Source organism: Megalops cyprinoides, chromosome 11 (genome assembly GCF_013368585.1).
Source record: "Megalops cyprinoides isolate fMegCyp1 chromosome 11, fMegCyp1.pri, whole genome shotgun sequence".
NCBI lineage: Eukaryota > Metazoa > Chordata > Actinopteri > Elopiformes > Megalopidae > Megalops > Megalops cyprinoides.
Window position 1 is genome coordinate 9,674,221 of NC_050593.1, and position 25,988 is coordinate 9,700,208.

General features: G+C 44.4%; 3 protein-coding genes across 3 annotated transcripts; 1 reads left to right on the forward strand and 2 right to left on the reverse strand.

Annotated features, from left to right (window-relative positions):
- Window positions 1–1,513: 1,513 nt before the first annotated feature.
- On the reverse strand, window positions 1,514–2,305 carry LOC118785834 (protein CXorf21). Its single transcript, XM_036540775.1, has one exon. It carries the CDS (start codon window positions 2,303–2,305, stop codon window positions 1,514–1,516), a length of 792 nt encoding a protein of 263 aa, XP_036396668.1.
- A 5,341-nt stretch (window positions 2,306–7,646) lies between these two features.
- LOC118785423 (uncharacterized protein C13orf42) lies at window positions 7,647–9,419 on the forward strand. The gene is made up of 3 exons (XM_036540045.1): window positions 7,647–8,054; window positions 8,707–8,851; window positions 9,166–9,419. Exons 1-3 carry the CDS (start codon window positions 7,647–7,649, stop codon window positions 9,417–9,419), a joined length of 807 nt encoding a protein of 268 aa, XP_036395938.1.
- Window positions 9,420–13,068: 3,649 nt separating this feature from the next.
- rnaseh2b (ribonuclease H2, subunit B) lies at window positions 13,069–18,881 on the reverse strand. The gene is made up of 11 exons (XM_036541236.1): window positions 18,717–18,881; window positions 17,987–18,058; window positions 17,651–17,758; window positions 17,119–17,195; window positions 16,558–16,672; window positions 15,676–15,740; window positions 15,487–15,592; window positions 14,162–14,243; window positions 14,021–14,066; window positions 13,625–13,702; window positions 13,069–13,179 (listed from the first exon to the last, which is right to left on the reverse strand). The coding sequence occupies exons 1-11, from the start codon at window positions 18,778–18,780 to the stop codon at window positions 13,069–13,071; spliced, it is 924 nt and encodes a 307-aa protein (XP_036397129.1). The 5' UTR covers window positions 18,781–18,881.
- Between the last annotated feature and the right edge of the window lie 7,107 nt (window positions 18,882–25,988).

Below are 25,988 nucleotides of genomic sequence, written 5' to 3' on the forward strand. Positions count from 1 at the left end.
TGAGCGCAAAACGTACGTGCGATTCGGCTACCAGCATGGCTGGAGCTGTGGTTTAGCTGTCATTTAGATCACATCACTAACATCACCTTTCTGAGTAATGACTGCTGGCATTAGGACCAAGGAAAGGGGATGCAAATGGCACTAGAGGGTTGTGGGTTCAAGTCCCACACTGGACATCAAGTTTTACGTTTGAAAAAATCCACTTCAGCCAACAAGCCAGCTCAAAGAATATAAAACAATGTGAAATGAATGTATTGTTGTATACAGATATACTGTCCATGCGTATTGTTATATATCGACATAATGTGCATTTGCTTAGCAAATGAATAACAGCATGACACAGCCTGTCATCCCTGCTGTGGTTATGACAGGTTTGAACATTGTGGTGTCATGGAATTAAAATACTGCTCTCTACTCCTGTTACATTAACGTGGCCAAGGAATGGATGTGGCTGTGGGCCAGTGGCCCTCGGCTCAGAGCTAACCCCAGATCAATCAAGGAGCAGGAACAGAGATCAGCCTGATTGTTTTGATGTGACTTTTTCTCTTGCGTCTTCTCTCTCATTCACTGAGGAGAAAACAGAAGTGAGAGAGCTATGTCCCCAGCCCCGCAGACAAATAGCGTGCAAGACGGACTTCAAACCATGAATAAGCACTTTACAACACAATCAATATCTTTAATTGCACCAGAGATGAGTTTATAAGTCTCATTAAGTATCATTATTCAATCAAACAACAACCAAAGAACAACAGTCATGATTTTGAAGACTAAAACACAGAAATGGATCCATTCAGGGGTTGCCCTAACTATTTTGAGCAAATAGCAAATGTTATCTTCCTGTTATGATATTTTAGCAACGTAACAACAAATCAATCTGAACCAAAAATACTCAAGTGGGCATGTCAAGACCGAATGTGTGGCATTTGTCTGAATGTAACAGCCATGAACTGAAAAAGAAGACAGTGTTTCTACAGTCCCAGTCTGACAGCTGTCCTTTATATTACCAGTATACTGTACTATCACTGCACGTGTGTCATAGAATACACTGGCTCTGAAGCCCAGGCTTAAAGGCCCATTCTGTGCAGACAAGTCTTTTAAACAAAGTCTTGCTATCAGGCAGAGAGGATGACAGGAGACAGAGAGAGCAATGTCTTATTTTGTGTGTCTCCTCCAACCATATACTCCAAGTCAGAGCATATTTCCTGTACATGTGCTCACATGCATGTTTAACCTGTTTTCTAGCAAACTCTGTCAGCCACAGCACTGGCATATTCACATACTGTAGCATGGCTGGAAGTTTATACTGACACTTGTAGCTTCTCGCTGGGTACTGCAACAGTGGCCCACATGGGATCTGTGCTCATGTTCCCCTGGTTTTGCATGCTCAGCAGAGATCTGAAACAGAGGGTTCGAGTGAACTTTTATTTTCCAGTCATATGTCACAGGCCCAGAGCTGACGTCCAATCATCTCTCGTAGGTCCAGAAGACCCCTCCCCCAGCCCCCCCAGCGCGCTCACATCACGTCCTCTGAGATCTGGAGCTGGGGGGTGCTGATCTCGCCCGAGGGCAGGCCGCTGGCCACGCGCAGCAGGCAGCTAATGACCATGTCCTTGGCCCGGGCAGCCTCCAGGTTCTGCTCGCGCGACAGCTGCTGCGTGATCTGGTCCACGCTGGTGAGGATGAGCTCGGAGGCCAGGATGGCAGAGGGGGAGCCCTCCTGCAGCATGCTGTCCACCATGTGCTGCCGGTACAGGTCCAGCAGCTTCTGCTCCAGGTACTCGTTGAGCTGCGAGTTGGAGAGGGGCCGGCCGCCGTGCAGCTGGATGCTGCGCTCCCTGCCGCTGCCCCGCTTCCAGCGCGCCGAGTCCCCGCGGGGCTGCTGGGGGCACTCCAGGGAGCCGTGGGGCGACTCCAGAGCCGGGGGGATCTCGCAGGACTGCAGGAAGGGCCCGTCGGTGAAGTCGGAGCTGTACCCGGCCACCAGGTCCCCGACGCTGCCGCTGAGGGGCAGCACCTGGTCGCCGCCGATGAGCAGGTCGCTGTAGTTCTTGCAGATGCTCTTGCAGGACGACGGGACCAGGAAGGCCTCCCCGCTGGGCCGGGACGCGCAGGGGATGTCCACCTCGGGGGAGATCCGCCGGCTTTGCTCCGCATCCAGATCCGGATCCTGGTACCGACCACCCGGGGCCATTTGGGGTGCATTCGGAATCATGTGCTGCCCCGCACTGCCCGCCCCCTCCGGGGAGAGCTGTACCAGCGGCTGGGTCCTGTAGGAGACTGTGGTGAAGTTGACGGCCTCTGGCATCTCTGAAGCAGCCCTGTCTCTGCAGCCAGGGCCAGAATGAAACTCAGGTGCGCCACTGCACTCTAAGTGCAGGCTGTAGGCCATTCTCCAGAGCGCAGGCTCACAGAACATCTCTGCAAGAACAAACATGAGCTACATTTACAATCAGCCAAAAGCACACATCTGCACCTGGATCGCCCACCTTCTGCCTCAGCACAGAGGGATGCAGGTCAGAGCCAGCATTTCCAGGGCTGGTCTGCTCATTCCATGTGTGGTTTGCACATGGACACAACTGCTGTGACCTAGCAGCAATGATCAACAGTCGTGGTCTCAGTGTCTGACACAGTGAAATATACACACTCCACCAGAATGCTCTTAGCGTTTAATGCAGTAAAATATACACATTGATACAGAATGGTCTCAGTGTCTGACGCAGTGATATATACGCACTGCTACAGAATGGTCTTAGTGTCTGACGCAGTGAAATATACACACTGTTATACACTGTTTGTTCTGCCAATGCAGATCACTGGAGATTGTCAATAAATGCTGCCCAACTTCCAGTTAGATATCAAAGTACAGCTAAACAAATAAGACAAAACAGGGATGCTGTGATAAGAAAATGCCTTGTCACTGGAAGGCATTAATAGTCACATCATCACTCAGCACAAGCAACAGTTAACTCTCACTGCACAAATCTTGACCAGCTTTCTCTTCTGTTAATCAAAACATGAATGGTGAATTCCACTAAAATATGCACTTTTATATCATTACACTTCTGATCAAACTGTATAGCTAAACGGAGGTACTAATTTTGCGATGTCTCACCTTTAATTCTGTCTCAGATTCGAAGGCCTCTGAACTCACGCAGTTTGTCAGCTCAGAGAACACAGCGGCGAATACAGCGCGGCGCGCTCTCTTTAAACCGTGCCAAATGACAGAGGAACTGAGACATGCTTTGAGCTCAGTCAAAGGCAGCGAGAGTCTAAAAAGGGTAAACCACACCCCTCTCTCATTTCCTCATACAAAACAAGCTTTTCAGTGTTGCATGCAGGGAGATGAGCTTGAAACTCTAACCTCTAACGACAAATATGTCATAACATAGTCTTGAGAAGTGATGCACTCAATATGTTGTATGTTTTAGGTGTTTTCATACAGTATATTTCTGTGATGCTCTGTGACTAACTTCTAACATATCAACCGATATAAAAAAGTTTCCTTTTGATGATGATTTAATATTTGTAATGTTGATTTCCACTCGGCTATTATGAATCATTTAACTTACTTACATTGTACTTACTTAACTTACTTAAGTACTTAACATTATACTTATTGTTAAGTACTTTTGAGGTGTAATTTAGTGACCCCTTCAGAATGACTTCCAAACAACTGTTGCCATTTTTGCTCCAGTCAAAGTGGTGGATTTATCAGAGTGGCGTCAACAGCCTACAGAACTGGTCCACACAGCTGTAGTATAACCAGGATAACCACAAGAGCTGCTTTTTCAGTTGAACATCCCCTTCCAGTTTTGTATTTTTGTTTTGCTATACACCTATCCAGCTGTCATTGAAATACCCCAGAACAGGTAAATAAAGTTATGGGGGGAAAAGATGAGTTTTTTCCACTGTTAAATCTTGTTTGAAGGTACGCACCTCGGCCGGTGTGGTATCAAAGCTTTTCTGTCTGGCACCGGTACATTTCACACAATCCTGAGGCAGCAGAGGCAGGGGAGTTTGACTGAAGCCATCACAGTAACAGACCAAAGTTTCAGTACGCATAAAGTGGTGCTTAGCGATGTGTGCTCATAAAAGTAGGTTTCTCCCCTCGGAAGAATGAAAAGAAATATACTTTAGCTGTGTCAATGCACTTAGCAATTACCTAGATGACAGCAGACTCTGTGAAAGTTTACAGTAACAGTGTGGGATTTGGCAGGATATGTGGGCTCAGAGTCAGAGCAGTCAGAGCCAGGTGAGTCTGCCACCAACTCAGGGTCAATGCGGTCAGAGCGAGGTGAAATTGCTGTGATAACACAGCCACAATGGCACACCTTTATATGACCGAAGAAAGTTCGGTGGTTTCCTCAGACATTCAAGCTTACGTGTTTTTTTATACATAAGAAAGAACAGGAAATGAAGACAGAGTGACCCTGTAGGGCAGGTGAACGCCTGTAGGAGACACTCACAATGACTGTCTGAGTAAATCAAACCAGGGGAAAGTGCTCAGTTAGATGAGCAAACTAAGGCTGTTTCAAAAACAGCCATGTTAGAGCCATTAACGGTATGTTTACAGTATATTTAAAGTTATTAATACATGTTTCAGACATTCAGCTGAGCATGTTAGCAGGGGCCCCTTTCTGAAAAAATATTGATTTTCCTCTTGGAAACAAAAATTGATTTCAAGTTTCAACTAGATATAAAAGTCATGCGCTACTTGTGGTAAACGGTAGTTGCGTTTCCAGAGAACAACCCCAGGGTAAGTTTTGTTTCTGATCTACAGGCGCAGCTGTTTGGTTTGAAAGAGGAAGGGGACACCGTGTGCTTTGAAGTGTAGAGGAGTCACAAAAACCTGCCTGAAGCCCACCTCTCTCTGTTACGCAAGCTTCTTTAATCAGAGAGCTGTGTACCTCTCTGGCTTTTCAGTTCCCTCACCGCTGGGTGAAGGGTTCTGCCCCTTCCCCTGCGCATAGGAAGCAGCACACTGCGAACTGACCCTGCGGACCACAGACACAAAGGGTGTCTGCAACAACCTGCGTAGCCCGCGCTCTGTGGTGCGTGGCGAAGCTCTTGGTTTGTTTCAGGTGCTCTATAGGCCTCCCACTAAAGGGGAAAGGCAGCCACACTGTGCCATCACCCACTGCCATCAAGGTAAATGGGAGAGTCTGGTGACAGAGCTAGAAAGCGCCGTGGGAGGCCTTGAACTTTGAGCTTCCTGTGGGATCATTGTAGCTGCATCAAGCACCATTTCACAGATATTCTGCTTTATTACACTTTATTGCTGCCATGAATCCAAACCAGATTCGGTTGGCAGTTTGAAAGCAAAATTCCCCCAGACCGCATAAAAATCATATCACAATCTAGGTGACCTTCAGTCAGCACTCATTGTCACTGTCAAAAGCAATGAATCTGTGTCCTGTTTGTTATTAGGGTAACTCAGGGCTGTAAAGATCAAATGTCTTTTTCAGTGAATCAGACCTGGAAAGTAGCAGGCAAAACTCATCAATACTGTCTATACTGTTACTGTGGCTGAAGAGAGGATGTAGAACATCCAGTTTCCCAGCCTTTCTGTGATGATTCTGGGGGAAGTACAACTCTACGCCCCCTGTCTTACATAAACCCTAATCGTATGCTCTGTGACACAAGAGCCACAAACACTCTCCTGAAAACACAACCCAACGTGGCCTCTACACTTCCTCTGTCTTCCGCTGAACCATTAGCACCGGTGGGAGGTATATCTGTATTCTTAAGACTATTGCAGGTACACTTTATGGAGTTTTTCAAAGTGATATATCAGTTCTTGCTGTTTGGTAGGCTTGTACCAATGACCATGGCTCGTCAGTGTGAGATGGTGCAAGCCCCAGGGAGCGTGTGAGAATGTTTTCTGCTCTGTTGTACAGGTACATTGCCAAGTATGAAACGCCCTCAGGATCCCAAGGATGTCCATTATGGACACATACCAAAAAAGTGAGGTGACACTTCAATTTCATATTATCTCAGTATTGATTCTCATTTACATTGCTGACATCCAGCAGACATTCTTCTTCAGAGGGACTCCAGAAGTCAAACATAAAGGGAATCCAGCAAAACAATACAGAACCCCACAAAAAGCGAAGAAACCATCATCCACACAAACAAGACCCAGCGTCAAACACACAAGCCTGGGACCAAAAATGCGCACCTGCTCCAACAAGTAACACTACACCTGACAGGAGTGGACCATTCCAACACAATACCAACATATGCCCAGGGCCTGTCTGCGTATATGACAGCATATGACAGATAATCTTTGCAATTTGAATTGAGCTCATTTAAAAGTCAGCCTTATGAATTCTTGCTGTTGTAGAAATTTCACTTAGAAAAATTCAAATTCTGGCTTCAAGACAGATGAGGTCTGTGAAGTCGGTATGTTCCGTGCAGGTAAGAGTAGATGAGCATACTGAAAATCTCTTGCACTGGCCAGCAGAGGTTGGGCAAGGATACGGCTGAATAAACGAGTGAAACGTTAAGCCTCGTGTAACAAATGATTAATAATTAATTTGGAGACGAAATTAAACCTGCACTTCCTGTGCTATCAATCGATATAAACAAAATCTTCAAATAATTTATAACTCAAGTAATGACACACCTGAAATTGTACACAACTTCAAGATGCACAGTACTTGAACTTTTTTTTTCTTTGTTGTAGTTGTGTTGTAAAGGGAAAAGTAGATCTAAATGCCGAAGAAGACAGTAGTAAATGTACTGTAATTAATATAAAGTAGGATTATTTTAGGAAGACACTGTACAAGAGGAAACAGTGTACAAGAACCGCGTTTAATAAAACAACAGCAGAATAAAAACGACTAAATAAGTTCACGTATTTTGAATAATATGCTGAGTAGCCATTTGGCAAACCTGATGGTGTGATCATACAGCAGTCCCGTGGACAGCAACGTGGCATCTGCAGCGGGCCCGTGAGAAGCTGTCATTCACCTCAAACCTTCAGAGCGCGTAGAAAAAGCCCTCGGCGTCAAAACAAACCTGTACTAATGGGAATGTGTATTTACAATAACCCTTCTGTTTTGCTCAAATCTGCTTATGACGTGTGTTTTCCCTTCTGATCTGCAATCGGGCAGGCCGCGCTGGCCTCCGGTGCCACAGGTTGTTAAATTCCTACAATACACTGTCATTCTGTATTAAAACGTTGTCTTGGCCCAAACCAGTAGGCGCCGTGAGCTTGTGAGTAAGAGCTTGGTATTTGACATATGAGACGGGGTGCTCTTCAATAGCAATGACGCTGAAAACGATTCGGTTTCGGGGTCCTGTTTCTGGCAAATGTCTCCGGAAAACTGCACAAAGGCGATCCAAAGTTACAGAGAGAGGTTGTGGAGCCTGGCCGCGTAGCTGTGACATCTTTTAGACGTCAGCTGCAGAGAGTAGTCGAGGTTCTTGTCCTTCAGGAGGATTTGTACAGTGGTGGGAAGTTGCTGACGTTGTTTCAGGACCATGGACAAGGTCTCGAAAATTACGACAAACCCCGAACCAAGGACCACTTCCATATAAATGCTACGGAAATATATTTTTGCTTTCATCGGTTTTCAACAACTTTAAGCCCATGAAGCCGTTGTTAATTACGTTTTTGCTTAACCTTCACTCCGACAGAAGTGATGTTCAAGAAAATGAATGCTGTTTTCCGTCCAAACAAGGGACAAAAATGTCGAGATGGCCACAAGTTAGACAGCTACCACAGCGCGGGTACAGTAAAGTTGGTGCGCAGCACGTCCCTGCTAGCAGTGGGAGAAAGCAGGCAAAGTGCTGGCGGGTCCACGTTAAAACGCAGCAGCAGTTCTGTTATGATCGACGTCACTACGCCCCTTTATGACTACCACAAACACGGGGATCGGATTTGGTTGCATTCCCAAAAACAGGATTGTCTTCAGTACTTGGAGGAGTTAGTCGCTTTGAGAAGGCAGTACACAAACTGTGTCAACAATTTAAATTGCAAGGAAAAGAAAGCCACGGTCTCTGCCAAAAAGAAACCGGCTCCCTCTCCGCCCTCCTCTAAAAATGCGCAGGTATGGCACTTGTATTGATCATCGATATGCATACAGTTATATAGGGGGCAACTCATCATATAAGAAATTACAATATATATATAGCCCATTGCGTTTGAGCAACAGGAGAAATATATGCAGAGAAACAGAGTCAGAAAAGCTGGAATCTTATCAGTGATTGAGTATTTAGCTGAAAAATACTGCTGTAAACTCTTTTAAACCTGTACATAGACGCAGATTCACTAGAGCAACACTACTTTATATCACTGCCACACGCACGGAGCAGAATAGCGTGATCTGTGAGAGTAGCTTTACACAACATCCAGCTTCAGTGAGGGTGTGGAATAATCAGGCAATCAAGGTGCATTCTGAACAGGTGAGTCAAGGTGGGTTGGTTCTGCGGTTCTCATAGTCGCAGGGAGCTGATTCTACCACCGGGGGGCAGTAAAGAGAAAAGTGAGTACGGGATGAGCAGCCACACAGAGACTGGAGATTGCCAAAGAAAACGGTTTTAACCATATTTTAACTGACATTTAATGTAGACTGTACACACAAACGCATTCTCACTGGAACTGATTTAGCTGTTCAGAGCATAGCATGTTTTGTAATAAACAGGTGAAAGAATCTTTTAAGAAATGTATATGTTATTTATGGCTGTGCTCCAAACCCACAGACAGCCAAAGCCTCAGGCCGGGTGTCCCCAGTCCCCAACGAGGAGGACGCTCTGGAGTTTTTTGACTCCATCATTGCAAGCTGTGCCCCCGTGCCCGAGAGGAACCCTCCTGTCGACAACGGACACGAGGACGTGGATTTCATCGGTAGGTGTGGCCATGCTGACAGCTGTTGAACTGGCCTAAGGCAGCCGTTTTCATAACAGATTCAGGGCCTGCCCTCACCTGTTGTCTTGCGCAATAAAACTCTTCACCTGCATACTTAAACCCTCCAAAACCTCAGTCAAAAAGATACACTTTCTCATGTTGGTCATGATTAGCAGCAGTCTTTGGAAGTCTTTTAAAATTGACCAGATCGTGTTCATTGAAGCTTCTGTTTCCTATCTCAGTTGTTTAGTATTTCCTTTAGACGGGATGAGAATAAGAAATTGACAGCATGTGGTTTGTGGTTCTCTGTCCAGTCGCCACCAGCTCCAGTGAGCACGACCTCCACTCCAACTGGACCCTGCGTGTCCCCAGGAGGGTCGCAGTCAGTGAGACTGAGCTGAAGGAGCCACACTGGGTCCCCAACAACGACCGCGACCGCACAGCCAAGAAAGGGGGCGAGGGCGGGACCATGAGACGGCTGCAGAGGAACCCCATCCACCTGCCGAAGGTGGTGGAGAGCACGTTCCGTACGCTGCGTCTAAAGCACACGCTGAGGAAAAAGGATTAGAGCGGGCAGGTACTGCCTCACAGCGAGACTACGGACACGCATCGGGCCGTGTTCATAAAGCAATGTCCGCAAAACTCCAACAGAAAGAAACAAAGTGTTGATGTCATTTGTGTAATCCCTTCCTGTTATTGTTCTGCTCATTGTTAGCCCTACGCTGCCACAGTAGGCGGCAGTGTATCATAGTGGGTAAGGGGCAGGACTCGTAATTGAAAGGTTAACAGTTCAATTCCCTGCTGGGGCACTTGCCGTTGGCCAAGGTACCTAACCCACAATTGCCTGAGTAAATATTTAGCTGTGTAAGTGGATAGCATATAAAAACTGTACCTGTGTAAGTCACTCTGTTAGGTCTGCTAAATGACAATAATGTAATGTAGTGTAAAAAAACGAATCAAAGTAGGAGAGAATTCAGCGGCAGGCCACAGCTTGCTGTCCTAGTTCACATCCTGGCTCATACGCACATCCTCTGTAAGCTGGTACGGCATCATTAATAATCCACAGAGCACTGAGTTCAGAAGTGCCTGTTTCAGCAGCTCTGTTACAGGGGCAGCCACGTGGTGTAGTGGTGAGGAGCAGCAGTGTGGTGTAGTGGTGAGGAGCAGCAGTGTGGTGTAGTGGTGAGGAGCAGCAGTGTGGTGTAGTGGTAAGGAGCAGCAGTGCGTTGTAGTGGTAAGGAGCAGCAGTGTGTTGTAGTGGTGAGGAACAGTAGTGTGGTGTTGTGGTAAGGAGCAGCAGTGTGGTGTAGTGGTAAGGAGCAGCAGTGTGTTGTAGTGGTGAGGAACAGTAGTGTGGTGTAGTGGTAAAGAGCAGCAGCATGGTGTAGTGGTAATGAGCTGAGTGGTAAGGTGCAGGGCTCATAAACCTACACCTGGGCAAGGTATTCAGCCTGAATGGCTCCAGTTGTATAAATGGATAATGTGCAAAAATTGTAAACTATGTAAGTCACTGTGAATAAGAGTATGTAAAAAACACATGTAAAGAAATGGTGAGGCTTGTATGACCTAGTAAAAATACTGCTCTCCACAGGAAAGCACTTTGAGTCAAAGCCATGTGTAATTCATACTGTATGGTAACTCCACTGATTCAGGGGGTTCAGGAAGCCTTGATTTCTCATCATTCATAATGGGCTAAGGAGTCTCTTCACCATTCTAGCATAGTAACTAGACTTACTGGGTGCTAAAGGACCATTTACTGTGATGTAACTATCCAGGTCATCATACACCATGTGTTAAAAGACAGTCAGTCTCTTGGCTTTGAGGGGTTTTGTCAGAATTCAATTATTTGCCTGGCCATTCCACTGTTTTCACAAACAGTCAATCATAGGGAGGCGTGACCAAGGGAGACTAATGCCATTGGTTTTATGAGCAGTCAATCTGAGGAACTTATTACCAGTGAGAGTCTTAACTGGTACAGAAGAAAAACATCTCTTATGATCATATCTGATATGATCTGATATCTGTTGTGTTATTTCATTAGCATGCTGTCAGAGGAAGCTCTGGAGAGCTCATTAACTTTAGCTTTTTCGGTACGATGAATCATGTGGAGTTTTGGATTTGTTGTTTATGGTAACAAATCAAATTTGAGAATAAGACCTGTGCTGGGATATAAAGCAAAAATCAAGTGCTTGATATGACTTGAATCATGCACAGTTTTTATTGTGTCTTTATCTTTTTAATCAATTATTTTGAGTTTTAGTGAAAGACCATTAGATATACGCTTCCACTGTCTTTAACACATACAACCTGTTTTACTTTTTTATAAAAGTTACTATAAAGAAATGTATCATTTTACTATCAATATTGTGTTGTTGTAAGTGCTTTAAGTATAAAAATGACCTTACTACACATGTGTTAATATCAGCCATGTGACACACTGGTCTTTTCATCTTTTAGTCAATGTGATCATTACAGAGCCCTGGGGCAGGGTTCATAAAAATGATCTGGTTAAATATAGCAGTGTGGAAAATTCTAAACACATAAGTAAATATTGCACAAAATGTAAATCAGAGGATGGCAGAAAACACAGGCCCTGGACGGAAGTAAATTTTTGATAAAAAGAAAACGATCACGAGTAATGTAGTACCCACTTTTAACCACTTGGTGGCAGAATACACCTGCTATATGTGCTGCTGTATTATTGTATGCAGAGCTCCAACTGCAAAAGCCTTAGCAGGGGTTTCTGCCTCACTGTAAGAGTGCTACGCTACTGAACTCTATGAGGTCTGGAACAGCTGTTACAATTCTGATAGCGTTCAGGGGCCTAGTGGTCTAAAGGTGTTGATAAGGTGTTTTAAGCTGGACTATAATAGGTTCTTTGGATTTCATAGCCTTATACTTGATCTTGATAATTTGACCCTTCCTCGGACAAAGTGGCCCGCAAGGTATGTTTGTGTGAGAAGCAGCACCCAGGCCTATCTTTCAGTCTGTCAACCATCTTCATATGCATTAAGCATTATTGAGACTCAAAGACACAACATAGCCTCTCACACAGATCAGAAACTATTAGCACTCGCATTCTCTTAGTGAAGGCAAGTGCGATTATCCACTCCTCCTCAATCAGTATGTACTGCAGCATCTCTACTCTGGGGTATGAGTGGGTGTGCCATATGGTCTGGGACCTGCTGGTTGGGGTGGCATCATGTGAACATGTGTAGGTAGGCTACTCTTGAGCGTGGCACAAGGCATATGAGCTTGCAGTTATAGCATTGTTTCTGGAGAGTGGAATTTTCCAGTGGGGATGAAATTTGTTACCTTGGAGAAGCCTGGTGCACTGTCAGTGGTCAGAGTATTGGCTGTAGGCAAGCAGGTTTCAGTGCAGCTTACACACCAAACTCAGTGCAGCTGCTGTAGCAGGATTCATTGCAGCTTGCAGACCAAACTTGTAACAGCGTAATAGCACACGCAACCTTTCCCCAGCACCACCATTGGAATATATACCGGTTGTGTGCCATGTCACGGTAAAAAGTGTATTAATAAGTGCCAAACCATGCTGCAATCATCACATAAGAGAGAGGTAGATGGTAATGAAGACCAACTAGGGGTGTGTTTGAAGAATAATTCTTATTACATGTTTTGTTATAATTTTTTCTAGTGTTCTGTGTGCTTCATCTGCACAATGCCCTTGTGTTTTCCATGGTCATAGGTTCCACTGAAGTATCCAGCTTCAGAGACAGGCACTGGATAGCAGATACTACCCTATTCCACTCCTTTTCTCTGGGACCATGAAGGAGCATTAGCAAAATGAAAAGGAATTTAACTGCCTTTAAATGTAAAAAAAAATCTAGTTGTACTGCAAATAATGCACAGCACTCCTGCAAAATATGCTACATGCAGACATTTTCTGAGCCAAAATGTTTTTTGTAATAGGCAAGGGTTGCTATCAAGTGGGTATTTCAGGTACGCCTTCTGACACAAAGATGAATAATAATTTTAGGTCCTTGGACTCTCCACTGTTGACAATAAAACTGAAGTTTTACTCACTTGTTGGATAACAAGCTTTCCCAAATTAAATAACCTTAAATAATCTGCACAATGCATGAAAAGGTTTCAAAGCTGCAATCCTACCAGGAAATTAAAATAAAAGAGCACATGTAGAAATGGCACATTTCCTTCTTTATTAACAAACATACACACACACATACACACATACACACTTAGTTCTTCTCAGTCTTGACTTTGGGGCTGAAGAAGGCTGACATTGTCTTCATTCCACTCTTGTCCACTTTGGCCAGAGATTTCTGTGCTGCTGTCATCTTCTTTGGAGGCTGATGGGAACATTTAGATAATACATGAATTCAAACCCCTAGTCAATGAGACTTCGTAAGAAACATCACTTCTTCAAAGACATTTTGCCTTACCTCTATTTTATCCTATTTGAAATGATCATTTTAGGCAAAAATACGAGAGAATACTTTACCGTGTGGATTAAGGTTAGCATGTTGGAAAACACAAAGATGTGGCCTGTATGTTTCTATGAAAGCTTATTTACATTAACCCCACTCCCTGTAGCAAATGGAATATTTCCCCAGGTGCACTTTGGTATTTGCGAATTCAGCCTAACACTGAGCGAACAAGACAAAGGGAATCAGAACCCTGCTCTCGATATCGACATTGGAAGCAACGTTTTACATTCTGTCTTCCAGCTGCACGTGCGTCACTTATCACTGCGGGGTTGGCCTTACATTGGTACGGCAACCCCCAGGCACTCACTTTGCGGGCGAAATCTGCACTGTTGAACTTGGTGTAGTCCTCCCCGGCTTCCACCGGCCTGTCTGACATTTTCCGTTTCTGCCAAACACCAGGGTCAGAGTGACTCAACTGCCCCACGAAGCCCCCTCACCAAATCCAGCCAAAGTCAAAACACACTGCTGCAAAATTCTGACTAATATATGACTACTGCTTGCTGTAGTAGCGCTTAGCATTACGAGTGCAACATTCAAATACAGTATTCTCTACTAGTGTCAATACCAAACATCTAAAGTATTAGAGGGTGAGAACCAGGCGTGCTCTGTTTGGATAAGCACAAATGGAGAGACAACGTCTCAGAGCCGTCAGACTTCAGCATTGCGCAGATAACGTGCAGCCAAGAGCCCGAGGCTGTTATACCTTAGACGGGGGCTCCAACTCTTTTGGACTGGAGATCTCTGGTAACCTAGCGATGCAGAAAGGGGAGAGAGCCCTATAACGGTTGTTTCAGGAATAACCACCTCTGTTTGCTGAAAGGAATTTGGGCGGATGGGAACATACCCCAGGGCCTTCAGGAGCTCCCTGCTCAGGTCGTCGCTGATGTAGTCAGATATTAATCCATGAGCGTAACGCAGGTAATCCTCTGAAGAACAAAGACAGAGTGAAAAAAAGAGCATCATAGCACTGCCACCAATCGCCTCTCTTTCAGCTGAGCCTCGAAACACCAGCAAAGACTGCCGCTGCCACACTCTGGAATGAGACAGGAGACCGGGGACACCGAGAAGCATTGTGCACTCTCACTGCTCCACATATTTGGAGGATTATGGGATCCCACATATGGATCAAAATCAGATTAGTGTATACATCCATCCATGTCTATGTATTGAGTCTGACAGAACTGTATTGGTTTGATGGGGTAATATATTGGTTTGCTGGCATGTGTACTAGGTGGCCAGCCTATGTGTTTCTAAGCTGACTCATGCAAGATTTGTCTAGCCCAAGTCTGCTGGCACCTGTGTAAAGACATCTGGAGATGGAAAAGCGTGAAACAGGAGCGAATCTCCCTGCCTCGAAGCTCAAGTGCCCTGCACCAAATTCAAACCTCAAGGCAAGGTATTTGGGGCTCAAAGCACTCTGTTGTGGTCGATTCCTTTAAATTTGTGATTCGAGTCACACCAGTCAGCGAGAGTCAAGATACTCGAGTCACCATGCGTGGCAAACAGACACATGCACACCTAACCAAAACACAAGCCATCTAACCAAAACACAAGCCACCTAACCAAAACACAAGCCAGCTAACCAAAACACGTGGCAGCAAACCAATGTATAACCACATCAAACCAATACACTCCCCCAGTACTAAACCACTGCACATGCACACAGAGTAATATATTTCCGAGCAAATAAAAACAAACCATCACATTCTTCCTTCTAATATGTCACTATGGAGATGTATGAAGAAATATTTTATAATGGTAGTGTAAATTTTATTTTACTCAACTAAACTACTTCCATTTGCAACTAATAAGCAATGGTACTCTTTTATTGCTACTTTTCTGTTTAGAAACATACTGATAATACACGTGGTAGTGTCAGAATGCACACGGAGTGCTCTTTTTAAACTACAGAAATACCATACCACAACGTCCTTACATTTCAGCTTGACCCTGTGCAAAAAGTGCTGGCAATAGCAGAAATATCTCTTGTGTGAGAGATGCCTTTTGGGGAGGTAGTTCTCCATGAAGTGCACAACACAAACACAAAGGGCTATGTACTCCAATAACACTGTTTAGTTTTGGGTTCAGGGTGCTGACAGGATAAATGACTGTATTTTTCCACCCTCTGCTGGGCAATGTGAGGACAGCAGATGGAGATATGCACTGTACCTTCTCCAGCATCAGACTCCTGCTTTGCTCTGATGTAAGTCATGGACTTCACTCCACCTCCCACAGAGATGTTACTCTTTTTGAGAGCTCTCGCAGTCTTATCCACCTGGAGGGACCAAGGACTTAGTGTTTAAGAACAACCCAGGAGCCTTTAAAGCACAAGGCTTGCTTCACAATATGTTCAAGTACCTTCTTCTTTAACCACTCCATCGTCTTCTCTTGACTATATCGATGGAACTTCTGACTTCCAACCTCTGAAATAAAGGGACACATAATAACCCAACAATGCGACCAAGTGTCCATGTTTTCAATCATGATGGCATTTCTGTTACACCATAAACATGCAGAAACATGATTATGCTGTAAATATCACGCTTCAAGCTCCCAATAGGTCTCCACCACTGGCCATACTGGCCTGTTGTTGATGCCTGCAGCATTCTGGGGTGTACGTGAAGAGTAAACTGCCTTTTTTAACATCACAACCCAGCGCACTTCGTTAGAGACACTAGTCTGCTTAGCGGTCTACTCCATTTGCACCCCACCTCTTGCATGGCGGTAAACAGCTAGTGACCTATGCAACTGCCAGCTAAGCAGCCAAAAACTAACAAATGTCACTTCATAAAAGCAGGTGGAAAACAGATTTTAATATCCTCCTGCACCAACTGATCTGTAACCTTGAAAAGTTCTCTTTTCCAGGACTTTGCTGTCTAGTATGAATAAAATGTCTTTGCCCATGCAGTGAAAGACCATCATCTGCCTGGATTCTTTCTATGTTTATTTTAATAGATCAACTCTATTTTTGAGAGATCACATGGTTTACATGATAGGCTACTTCCTCATACTATTAGCACGACAACATCTGCAACAGTGCAACCACACCCTGCCCACATCCGGTACTCAAGAGTCACCTGGAGTTACCCACTCCAACCACACCCCCCCCCCCTGCAGCTGGCTGTGAGAGAGAATGGGATCTTTTGTATGGCCACGTGACCACATGGACATGAGCCATTGTAAAAGGAGGTACAGCCTAATATTCCCACAGTGCTCCACATCGACACAGCACTAACTCACCTTTCTCCTCAGCAACATGATGAAGGGAGGCCTGTATCTGAGAGCAGCTCAGCAGCCTGGTGCATGCTGGGTAATCTTCATCCATCACCACCTGCTGCACGGGTTGAAACTTGCCCTGCAGAACACAGGCTGGAGTAAACAATCAGTTTATGCTGATACTAAAACTATCACTGTCGTTTCTTTATTAAAATTCTTATTTTAATAATAAAGAATAAAGTTATTCTTGGTCATTTCCTGTAGAACCACGAGAGTAATGTATGTCTCCTCCATGGGCTGAATCAGCATTAGTGGGGAGATGTTTTATGTAAAGGCTTACTTGCATTATGCAGTATGTATTAGGATTACGTTGTACATATTGTTTTGCACTTTCATGTCAAGCTATGTACACATTTGTAACCTCAGTATGTTTGGCACTCAAGTTTAGCACTGAAGATCATTCATATGTGGCTAGTTGTGTCCTGTTTGTGCCACTTTTGCCATGTAACCTTATTACATGTAGATTGTAAGTCACTCTAGATAAAATAATGAAACGTGACTCAGGTTTTGTTCTGGTACACCTACCTCTTTTCCTGCCTTCATCAGGTAGGGCAGCAGCAGAAATAGGGGGTCCATTGGAGTGATGTACAGAAGTCTGCCATCTACAAAGTGCACAGCCAGATGCATTCATTTCACTACTGAGTTTCTGCAATGACATTCCTAAGTAAGTGACAGTGTAACAAAATGAATCGTTAATCAATGGAATGTACATACTTTGACAGCTTAACCTGGAACCAGTGGTCTGGCTCATTATCAGTGAGCACTGCACACTTCCACTGTGTCTCTACCGTATGCAATTCCATGGGCGCGTGCACTTATAATACTGTAATACAGTGTAACAGTAATACTGTGTTTAACAGTTTACTACTCAGTGCATTTGTGATGCTGCCAGACAAATATCCCTCAATTCATTACTAACATAAGGAGAGTCCAATGTATGCTCACACACCTTATAAAGTAACATCTCTATCAATTTGATCACCATAACTGACTTTGCTGAAAGAGGTGAGCAGGTGAACTCCCTGTATGTCTTGGGGGTCCTCCGGGCTTCTCTTACCCCTTTGCACTGCCTGGCCCACGAACCAAGAGTGGTAATCTTCATTAAAAGCTTTCACCTCATAGAGCTGGGAATCGCCACTGCCAAAAAGGTACAGGGAGGCTGCATCTAGAGACAGAACAAGGACCGACTGCATTACTCCACGAGCAGCAGTTTTCACGAAGCAGTTATGGAAACAGTGTCTGTAAACTTAACCTTCTCCATTTAAAGTGACTGTGCCACTCACGGGCCATGCACGCTGATCTTTTCTCATCCGATCATTGCACATGGTAGTTGCTGTGACCTTTCTGAACTAGCTGTTTAGTTGTGTTTGGAAAGGTTATCGTGATGGCTTGCCTGTCGCCGGGTTCCTCAGGCTGACGAAAACAGGACCACTGTCACCCGCCTTTGACGCTTCGACTGCGGAATCTGAACGAAAACAAACGTAGAATGGAATGCGCAAGAAAGCACGCGTTGAGGTTTTAAAATCATGCATTTAACTAAGCCACTACACAAAACAAGTCATAATAGTGGGCAGGTTGACTGGCTAACGGCAGTAAGTGAAACTACACTAAGTTCCATACAGAACAAGCTGCTTAACTACTACATACAGCTTGTTAGCTGTCCATCACGGAGCAATAATTTGTGCACGTGCATGTAGAGTTTGCGGCAGGGAGTAACCACAGTACTGCATTATTCAGACTCTTAGATATGCACCTTAAAACGTCAACTTATCCACCCGCAAAGTGCCATGGGCGACTGTACAGAACAATTTTAAAGGGGATTGTGTAAGCAGGTTGTTAGGTGGCTAGCTACTTGGCTATTTAGCTAGGCAATGTAATGTTCTCTGTTCTCAAAACAATTAACATAAGCTATGCTGCTAAGAACTGCAAATCTGCTACGATTTACCAGCTATTACAATGGGTACGATTAGCTATCAGTACAAATACCTGCCCAATATTTGTCTAGTCCCAGGCCATCATGTTGTCCATTACCTAATTATTAGCTAGCTAGCATTAGTTATCTTCTTGGCAACTTGTAAACATTAGCAAAGTCTAGCTAGCCAGCAAACTGGATTGACAGCTACCTGCAGCGATGGCGACCCATCTGTCATTCTGTGTATTTGAGGAACGCTTCTTTTTTGTGGTCATTGTAAGCAAAGAGCAGAGTCTATTTCGTGAAATGTTATGAGACCTGACTGCTGTTACTTGTCTAGCTAGCTACTTTAGTTTCTCACAATCTTGCTGCTACTCCAGGCTTCCAGAGAGCAAAAATGGCGGTAAATGTGTGTTGCTCCATCAGGGGACATCACACTGTTTCCTTCTTGGATAAGTGATTTTAACATTTTAAATTTTCGTCAAAGTCAATGGTAAATAACACGGTGCGTGTTTATACATTCTTGCAGGTGAATACGCTCCACGGCACGACACATGCCATGCAGGCAGACTTCCAGCTATTTATTCGGTTCCACCCTAAGCAATGGAATGTTCTGCTTAAATGACACGTGACCGCTGCAGCGGGTAGCAAGGCGTCTTGATTGGCGCAGGTATATGCCGCCTAAGTGCGACCGCTGAAACCGGTTTGACTTGTTCCTACGTCTGGTGTTGGTGGAGCTGAAGTTTAGCATTGCAAAAATATACCCGGAGTCTCCTTTTTGGCCTGTCTTGCCAAAGCGATAATGCGCAGTGTGCCGAACTATTCTTAAGATCCCCATCACCAACGTATTCCTGTTGAGTGAGCTTAGGAGGCAGCATCGATTTTGTGGATGGCCACTTTGCAAGAATCTTACTTTTGTGGTCCGTCAAATTCCAGAATGTTGGCAATTGGGAGTAGCGGAAGAAAAAACGACAATTAAAGTTGTGACATAATGAAGGGAATTCCTTAAGTATTCCCCTATGAGTTTGACATAGTTAAATTACAGCAGTTTTCTTTGAGTCATAAGCGTTGTGTCTGTTTGTGACTATTGTGTATTGTGTCATGGTTCCCAGCACCTTTCTTGACTTTTCTTAACAAATAATCGTTGTGAACTTAACAGGTGATTTTAATTATCCTCTTTTGGCCATTGGGCCTTCCTTACCCCCTCCTCCCACGGTGGTGACGCTGAGCCTAAGACTTGTTGGAAAAACATCTTAGTCTACTCAGAATGCACCTGCCTTACCATATGCATTGGGGGAAAGAGGTGTTCACCTAATTCATGAAAGGAATGTTATCAGAATTATCCTGTTTACATTTACAGTTACATTTATTTATTTAGCAGACGCTTTTATCCAAAGCGACTTACAAAAGTGCATACAGTAAGTATAGCGACAGTACAGGGACAGGATGCAACAAACCTTTTAAAATGTAAATCAATGGCAGGTGATACGTCCAGAATGTCTCACGTACAATGCTGTGTGAAATCCTGTTCACACATAGGAGCTGTAAGAGGGTGTAGCCAACAATTACTAAAATAATGGCCAGCTTCACAAAATTACGAGCAATGCCAATTGCTTTGGCAAACGTTTTGCACAGCCAGAAACATTTAATCAAATAGAACGTAGAAATTGCTTGCCGTTTTGATAACCTGTTTTCGACTGGCATAGTAATGGCAAACAGCTGCATTTACTACAAATGGAGCGTAAGCAGCAAAGCACAATTTTATGACAATAATGAAATGAAAAAATGACAATGAATGAAAAAAACTCATTTTATTTAAGCTTCAGGAGTTGGATGTCCTAGCACACACCTCTGCATTGCTTTGTTTCCGTCCTGTTTGAAGTGAAAAGATTCAGGCTTATCTATATTCATATCATATAAAGTTACTCCTGAAAGACTTATTCAGTGAGGTGCATTAAAATAACTTACATTACATTCATTTAGCAGACACTCTCCTCCAGAGCGACTTCCATCACAATAGAACATAAGTGTATCCATTCAATTTAGACAAGCAACAGTCTCAGACCAGGCTAGCAATACTCCCAGACCAGTGACTGTGAGCTTAACACTATTCAAGCCCTACCACAAGTTGTGTGCAATCTAACAGAAGCCAAGTATACTATGATACAACAGTCCCTAGAACACAGAATCAAAATACATCAATATTACATAAAATAAACATCAAGTACTAGAGGTAGGGGTGGGGACTGAAGTTGGACTGAGATGCAGTCTGAAAAGGTGGGTCTTCAGTCTTCGTCGGAAGATGGCCAGTGATTCCGCTGTCCTAATCTCCGTCGGGAGTTCATTCCACCACTGAGGGAACAACAGAGACAGGGATCATGTCTGAAAAGAGCGAACCCGTCGGGTTGAGACAGTCAGTTGTCCTGTAGATGCAGAGCGCAGCAATCTTGAGGGAACATATAGGGTTTGAAGAGCGGTCATAGTCATGAAGGGGCTGTCCCATTCACTGTCCTGTATGCCAACATGAAGGTTTTGAACTTAATGCGAGCAATGACAGGAAGCCAGTGAAGTGAGGTGAGGAGTAACTTGACTACGTTTAGGGAGATTGGGAGAGTCCCTAAGGAAGGCCAGATCCAGTTGTTTGCCTGCCTTGTGTGTTGGAGACAACTGTATTAGGGTGATGTCAAAGGTGTGGAGCAGAGGGAGGAATCCAGAAGCTTGAGAGGTCTGTAGGTGCGTGTTAAACTCCCCCAGTAGAATCAGGGGGGTTCCATCCTCTGGGAAGGAGCTGAGAAGAATATCTAGTTCCTCAAGGAAGTCTCCCAAGGGGGCAGGTGGTCTGTGAACAACCATACACATTCTAGATGGGTTAGTAATAGCAACAGCATGAAATTCAAAAGCGGAGATAAAGATAAGAGAGAGGGAGATACAAGTATTTCCAGGCCAGGGATATGAGGAGCCCAGTCCCACCGGAGGGCCAGGGAGTGAAGAGTATCAGCGAAGAGGGCTGCCAGGGTTGCAGTATTGTCCGGGGTGATCCATGTCTCTGTGAGTGAAAGGAACTGGAGAGGGAGGAGGTAGGCATATGATGTGATGAAGTCAACCTTTCTGGTTGCAGACTGACAGTTATGCAAGCCTCCAGCAATACGCAGGTTGTCAGCAGAGGTCGTCTCCTGCAGGAAATAATCACAGGGATTGGATGATGCATGGCGCATTGATCACACTGATGTTCCCCCTCAATGGACTCCCGCAGATTGACTTTGTCAGACCGAGGCTGCCGCCATAGCGTTACTCTGCTGTTTAAAATGCACCTGTTAATTAGTAGGAGAATCTGTGGAGACACTGTTATATAAAAAGCTACAAACTATAGTTTCAAAGCACAATAAAATGTGAGTGTATTATCTTAAAACAATGCAGCTTACCCTAACTGGCTATAGCAGTGTTTCTCAACCCTCTCCTGGAGGGCCCCCTGCCCTGCATGTTTTAGATCTCTCCCTGCTCCAACACAGCTGAGTCAAATGATCAACTCGTTATGAACTCCTGAAGCTGCTTAATAACAAACTGATCATTTGAATCAGCTGTGTTGGAGCAGGGAGACATCTAAAACATGCAGGGCAGGGGGCCCTCCAGGAGAGGGTTGAGAAACACTGAGCTATAGAGAGTGAAACTATCCCGATCTAGAAGGACACCGGACACTCCTTCCGCATCTAATGAAATACACTTTTCTAATGAGCTGCTCGATCAGCCTCCAACTAAATAGCGCTGCGACCAAAACTTCCACGGCCTACTAATTATCGCAACCATAAAACTAATTCGGCGGCAAACAACAAACATGCAACGAATAAACTAATACAGCTTAGAACATCATATAAAAGCATCAAACTACAGTGTCGAGGCACAAGAAGACACAAGCATTAGTTTAAAACAATGTTACTTTCCCTAATTGGCTATCGAGAGTGAAACTATCCTGATTGCAGAATAACACCGGTCGCTCGTTCTACATCTGATGATATAGCTACACTCTTATTATACACTCTTAGTGGCCAAGTTAGTGTACAGCCAAAACGTCTAAACCTGTTGACCGTTCCATATATTTCCCTGCCGCTTTTGCATTTTTTCACACGGTAACAGACTGTCGTTTTCACGCAAACAGCATCGCAGCGAGTTCCTCGGATGTCCCGTTTCGTCCAAGTGCTTCGCTTGTCACCTTGTGTCGCAACAGGCGAGTCAAAACGCAAGCGTCGGTTACAATGCACAGGTCAATGGAACACCAGTCTGAGGCACTGGAACTCCTCAAGAAGGTTCATTCACAGCAAATGACAAATGCCCGTTCATGCGTTAGTACCCAAGGAGGCGACCGTTACGCGCGGGGAAGAGACAGGCACTGTGCTGCAGCTGCGGACACAAGCTTTCCGTGTGATGTAGACATTGATCCGTGCCGTAGGAGTGATTTAAATGGGCGCTCTGCCGCCGCCCCCAGTGCTGGTAAGCGTCCGACTGTTCGTACGATCGCAGAGAGGGCTCGAGCGAGTACTTTAGCAAGGCTAATTAATATAGCCTCTCATATACTGTCAGTGGAGGAGGATCTCTGTCGCTGTACATCTCACGACCAGGGGATTTTATTGCGCCCTAAGGTGAGAGGAATCTGCCATATCTGTTCATCTTATTTCAAATTAATCAACATTTTTAGACATGTTCACTTGTCTCCTGCACCTGTCTCATCTCCCCTTTTTAGGATAGCATTGAGCTGCGGAACATCTGCACGCGTATGTCCAGAGGTGAAGCCGGACTGCAGTCGGAGCGGGACTTATTGGAACTCCGGGACTGCCTGAGGTCAATTGTCCACGGCCTAATGTCCTCTTTCAGCGACTGTGACAACCAGCATGTTCCCCGAGCCACAGAGAGACTGCAAGAGATCTACATGGCTTTTCCTGACATTGGATAAGTGTTAAATGAAGTCACTGTCACTAAGCATGTAAATGTAAATTGGAGGAAAATCACCATATTTGACGGGCAGTTTTAATACTATCGGTTGCTAACTTGCCCTCACCCTGTTTGTAGCAGACGGAAGCCTACTTCGTTTCCACATTTTTTAAAGCCATCTCTGGAAATACAAAGAAAGAGATTTTTCATTGGGATCTTTCATTGAGTTTATATAAACCACTTTACTGACTTGGAATACGTAAATATGCATCTTCTTAAGTCTGAGTGTGAAATTGGTTGAAAGTGCTTGACTTCAAGTGGTTTGAGCGACATTTTAGACGTATTTGTAAGTGTGTGTTCTTACAATCTGTCATTTGTCAAGGTAGTATACTTTCACATGATGGGTGGATCACAACAAATATGAATGTTTGAAACACCCCTTTGAATTGATTGACATGATTGACTGGTATTCTTTATTCGTAAATTACCCCCCTACAGCGTCTAAGCAGCCATGCCTTTAGTACACATACCTGCGTGAGGCCGGCAGTCGGCCCAGTTGAACCGGGGAGAAGAGCAGGCCCCCATCGTATCAGGAAAGAATCAACCTGATTCATGTTTTAGCTGCTAGCAAGATATGGGATGAAATGAGAAAAATGAAAACACAGAACCATGCCAAAATTTTTAAGATTAAGATTTTAAAAATAAAAATTGTTTGGTGATGATTGCTCTCTCTTTGTCATCTTATTAGCAGTAGTGGTATGCTACCTAGTTACATATAGATTATTATAGTAAAACATTAAAATATTAGCTACAAAATAACACCGTTAATGAAGAAATCATGGTAAAATGGAGGTGAATATGCAAGTAATGCATTACACTGTTAGAACTACAAGTTGTTGAATTATATTTACATTTACATTTACATTTACATTTATTTATTTAGCAGACGCTTTTATCCAAAGCGACTTACAAAAGTGCATACAGTAAGTATAGCGACAGTACAGGGACAGGATGTGTACAGTTCCACAATGAGACGGTTCTCAGCTGAGAGCAAGGTCTGTTTGAGGACGCAGTACTATCAGATTTGTACAATTACAGCCTATAGGGCAACTAATACGATACACTTTCAAACGGCAAACTTCAACAACTTCAAACGGCACAATGAGCGTCAGGGTAAAGGCGGCAACAAGAGAAATTTAAAAGCACAATTTAAAAAGCACAGCAATTTACGACAGCACTGATGGGCGGGGGGGGGGGGGGCAGCTATTGTGTGCTGGGTCAGTCCAGGTAGAGTCTGAAGAGGTGCGTCTTCAGGCCCCGTCTGAAGGACTGGGGTGAAGAAGCTGTCCGTAGCGAGACCGGGAGTTCGTTCCACCACTGGGGAGCGATGTAGGTGAAACGCCGATGTCTGGCAGAACTAGCACCTCCTGCCTTGACCATGCAGGGAGCAAGGCGTCCAGTTGCTATATCTGCTGGTGAGGAAAAACACAATCCAGCGCTATGTCAGAGGAGCCAAAGCAATCAAAGACCTTTGGTGAAGTATGAAAAGAAGAACGTGTTGGGGTATTTCGTTAAAGGGGTGTGACTTTAAATAAACGTGTTTCTGTTTTGTGTGTAACATGCCTAACGCTTTAGTATTGTATTGTACTGCGTACTGTGAAGTGTAACTTCGTAACTTGTTTGCAAAGCAATAGTAAATTAAATTGGATTGACTGTGTTGTAAATGCAGTAATAATAAGCAGTTTCCTTTGAATCATCTCCTCTATTATTCCCAACAGGAGCCTCACTGTAGATGCGAACGGGTCTGATTCGGGTCGTATTGGAGAGCTCAAAATTTTTGGTGCAGAAACGATGCTGCAATTAACTATGTTATCACTAGGGGGAGATCAAGCGCTATGGATGTGAAAAGACGGGAAACCTCTCCTGTATGATGTCACAGGCATGGCAACCAAAACCTGCGGGCGAAAACAACCGTCTAGCAACGCGCCAGAGCGGGCTTTTCGACACGCGTATTTCTTTTACTTTGTGTTTTCCTGTAAATGTCGCTATAAAAGGTAGAAGTATGATCCATGCATATCAAGTGTGCATTCTACAGCGAATACAGCGTAACTGGCTACTTAAATCACCTAAGATTACAGACCCTCAATGCGACTCGGCTAAGAATATGATGTCACAAGGTTGTAACAACATCAGACTTTTGTTGTGGCAACGTCGCAATGTCAAATGCGTCTAGAGATGCAGACAGTGTTTCATATCAGCTATGCTGAGCAATTTTACATCAACTTGTCAATGGTAGCTAACGAACTACTTTACGTTTATTTTCATATCTGGCATAAAGGTAATACGCCTATGCTCATACCCCGAGAGTCTGTGAGATACCACGAGCGTTGGCATGATTTTCTGTGCGCCGGCAGGAGAGTAGTGTAACATTGCGTAGCTCCCGAAAGATGTACCAATACCATGACATAATATGGCTGTGTGCATACATAGAGACTGTCTATGGTAAGAATAATCGAACACTGTGAGATGAATTAAAGTAAGCATAATACGCATACACGAA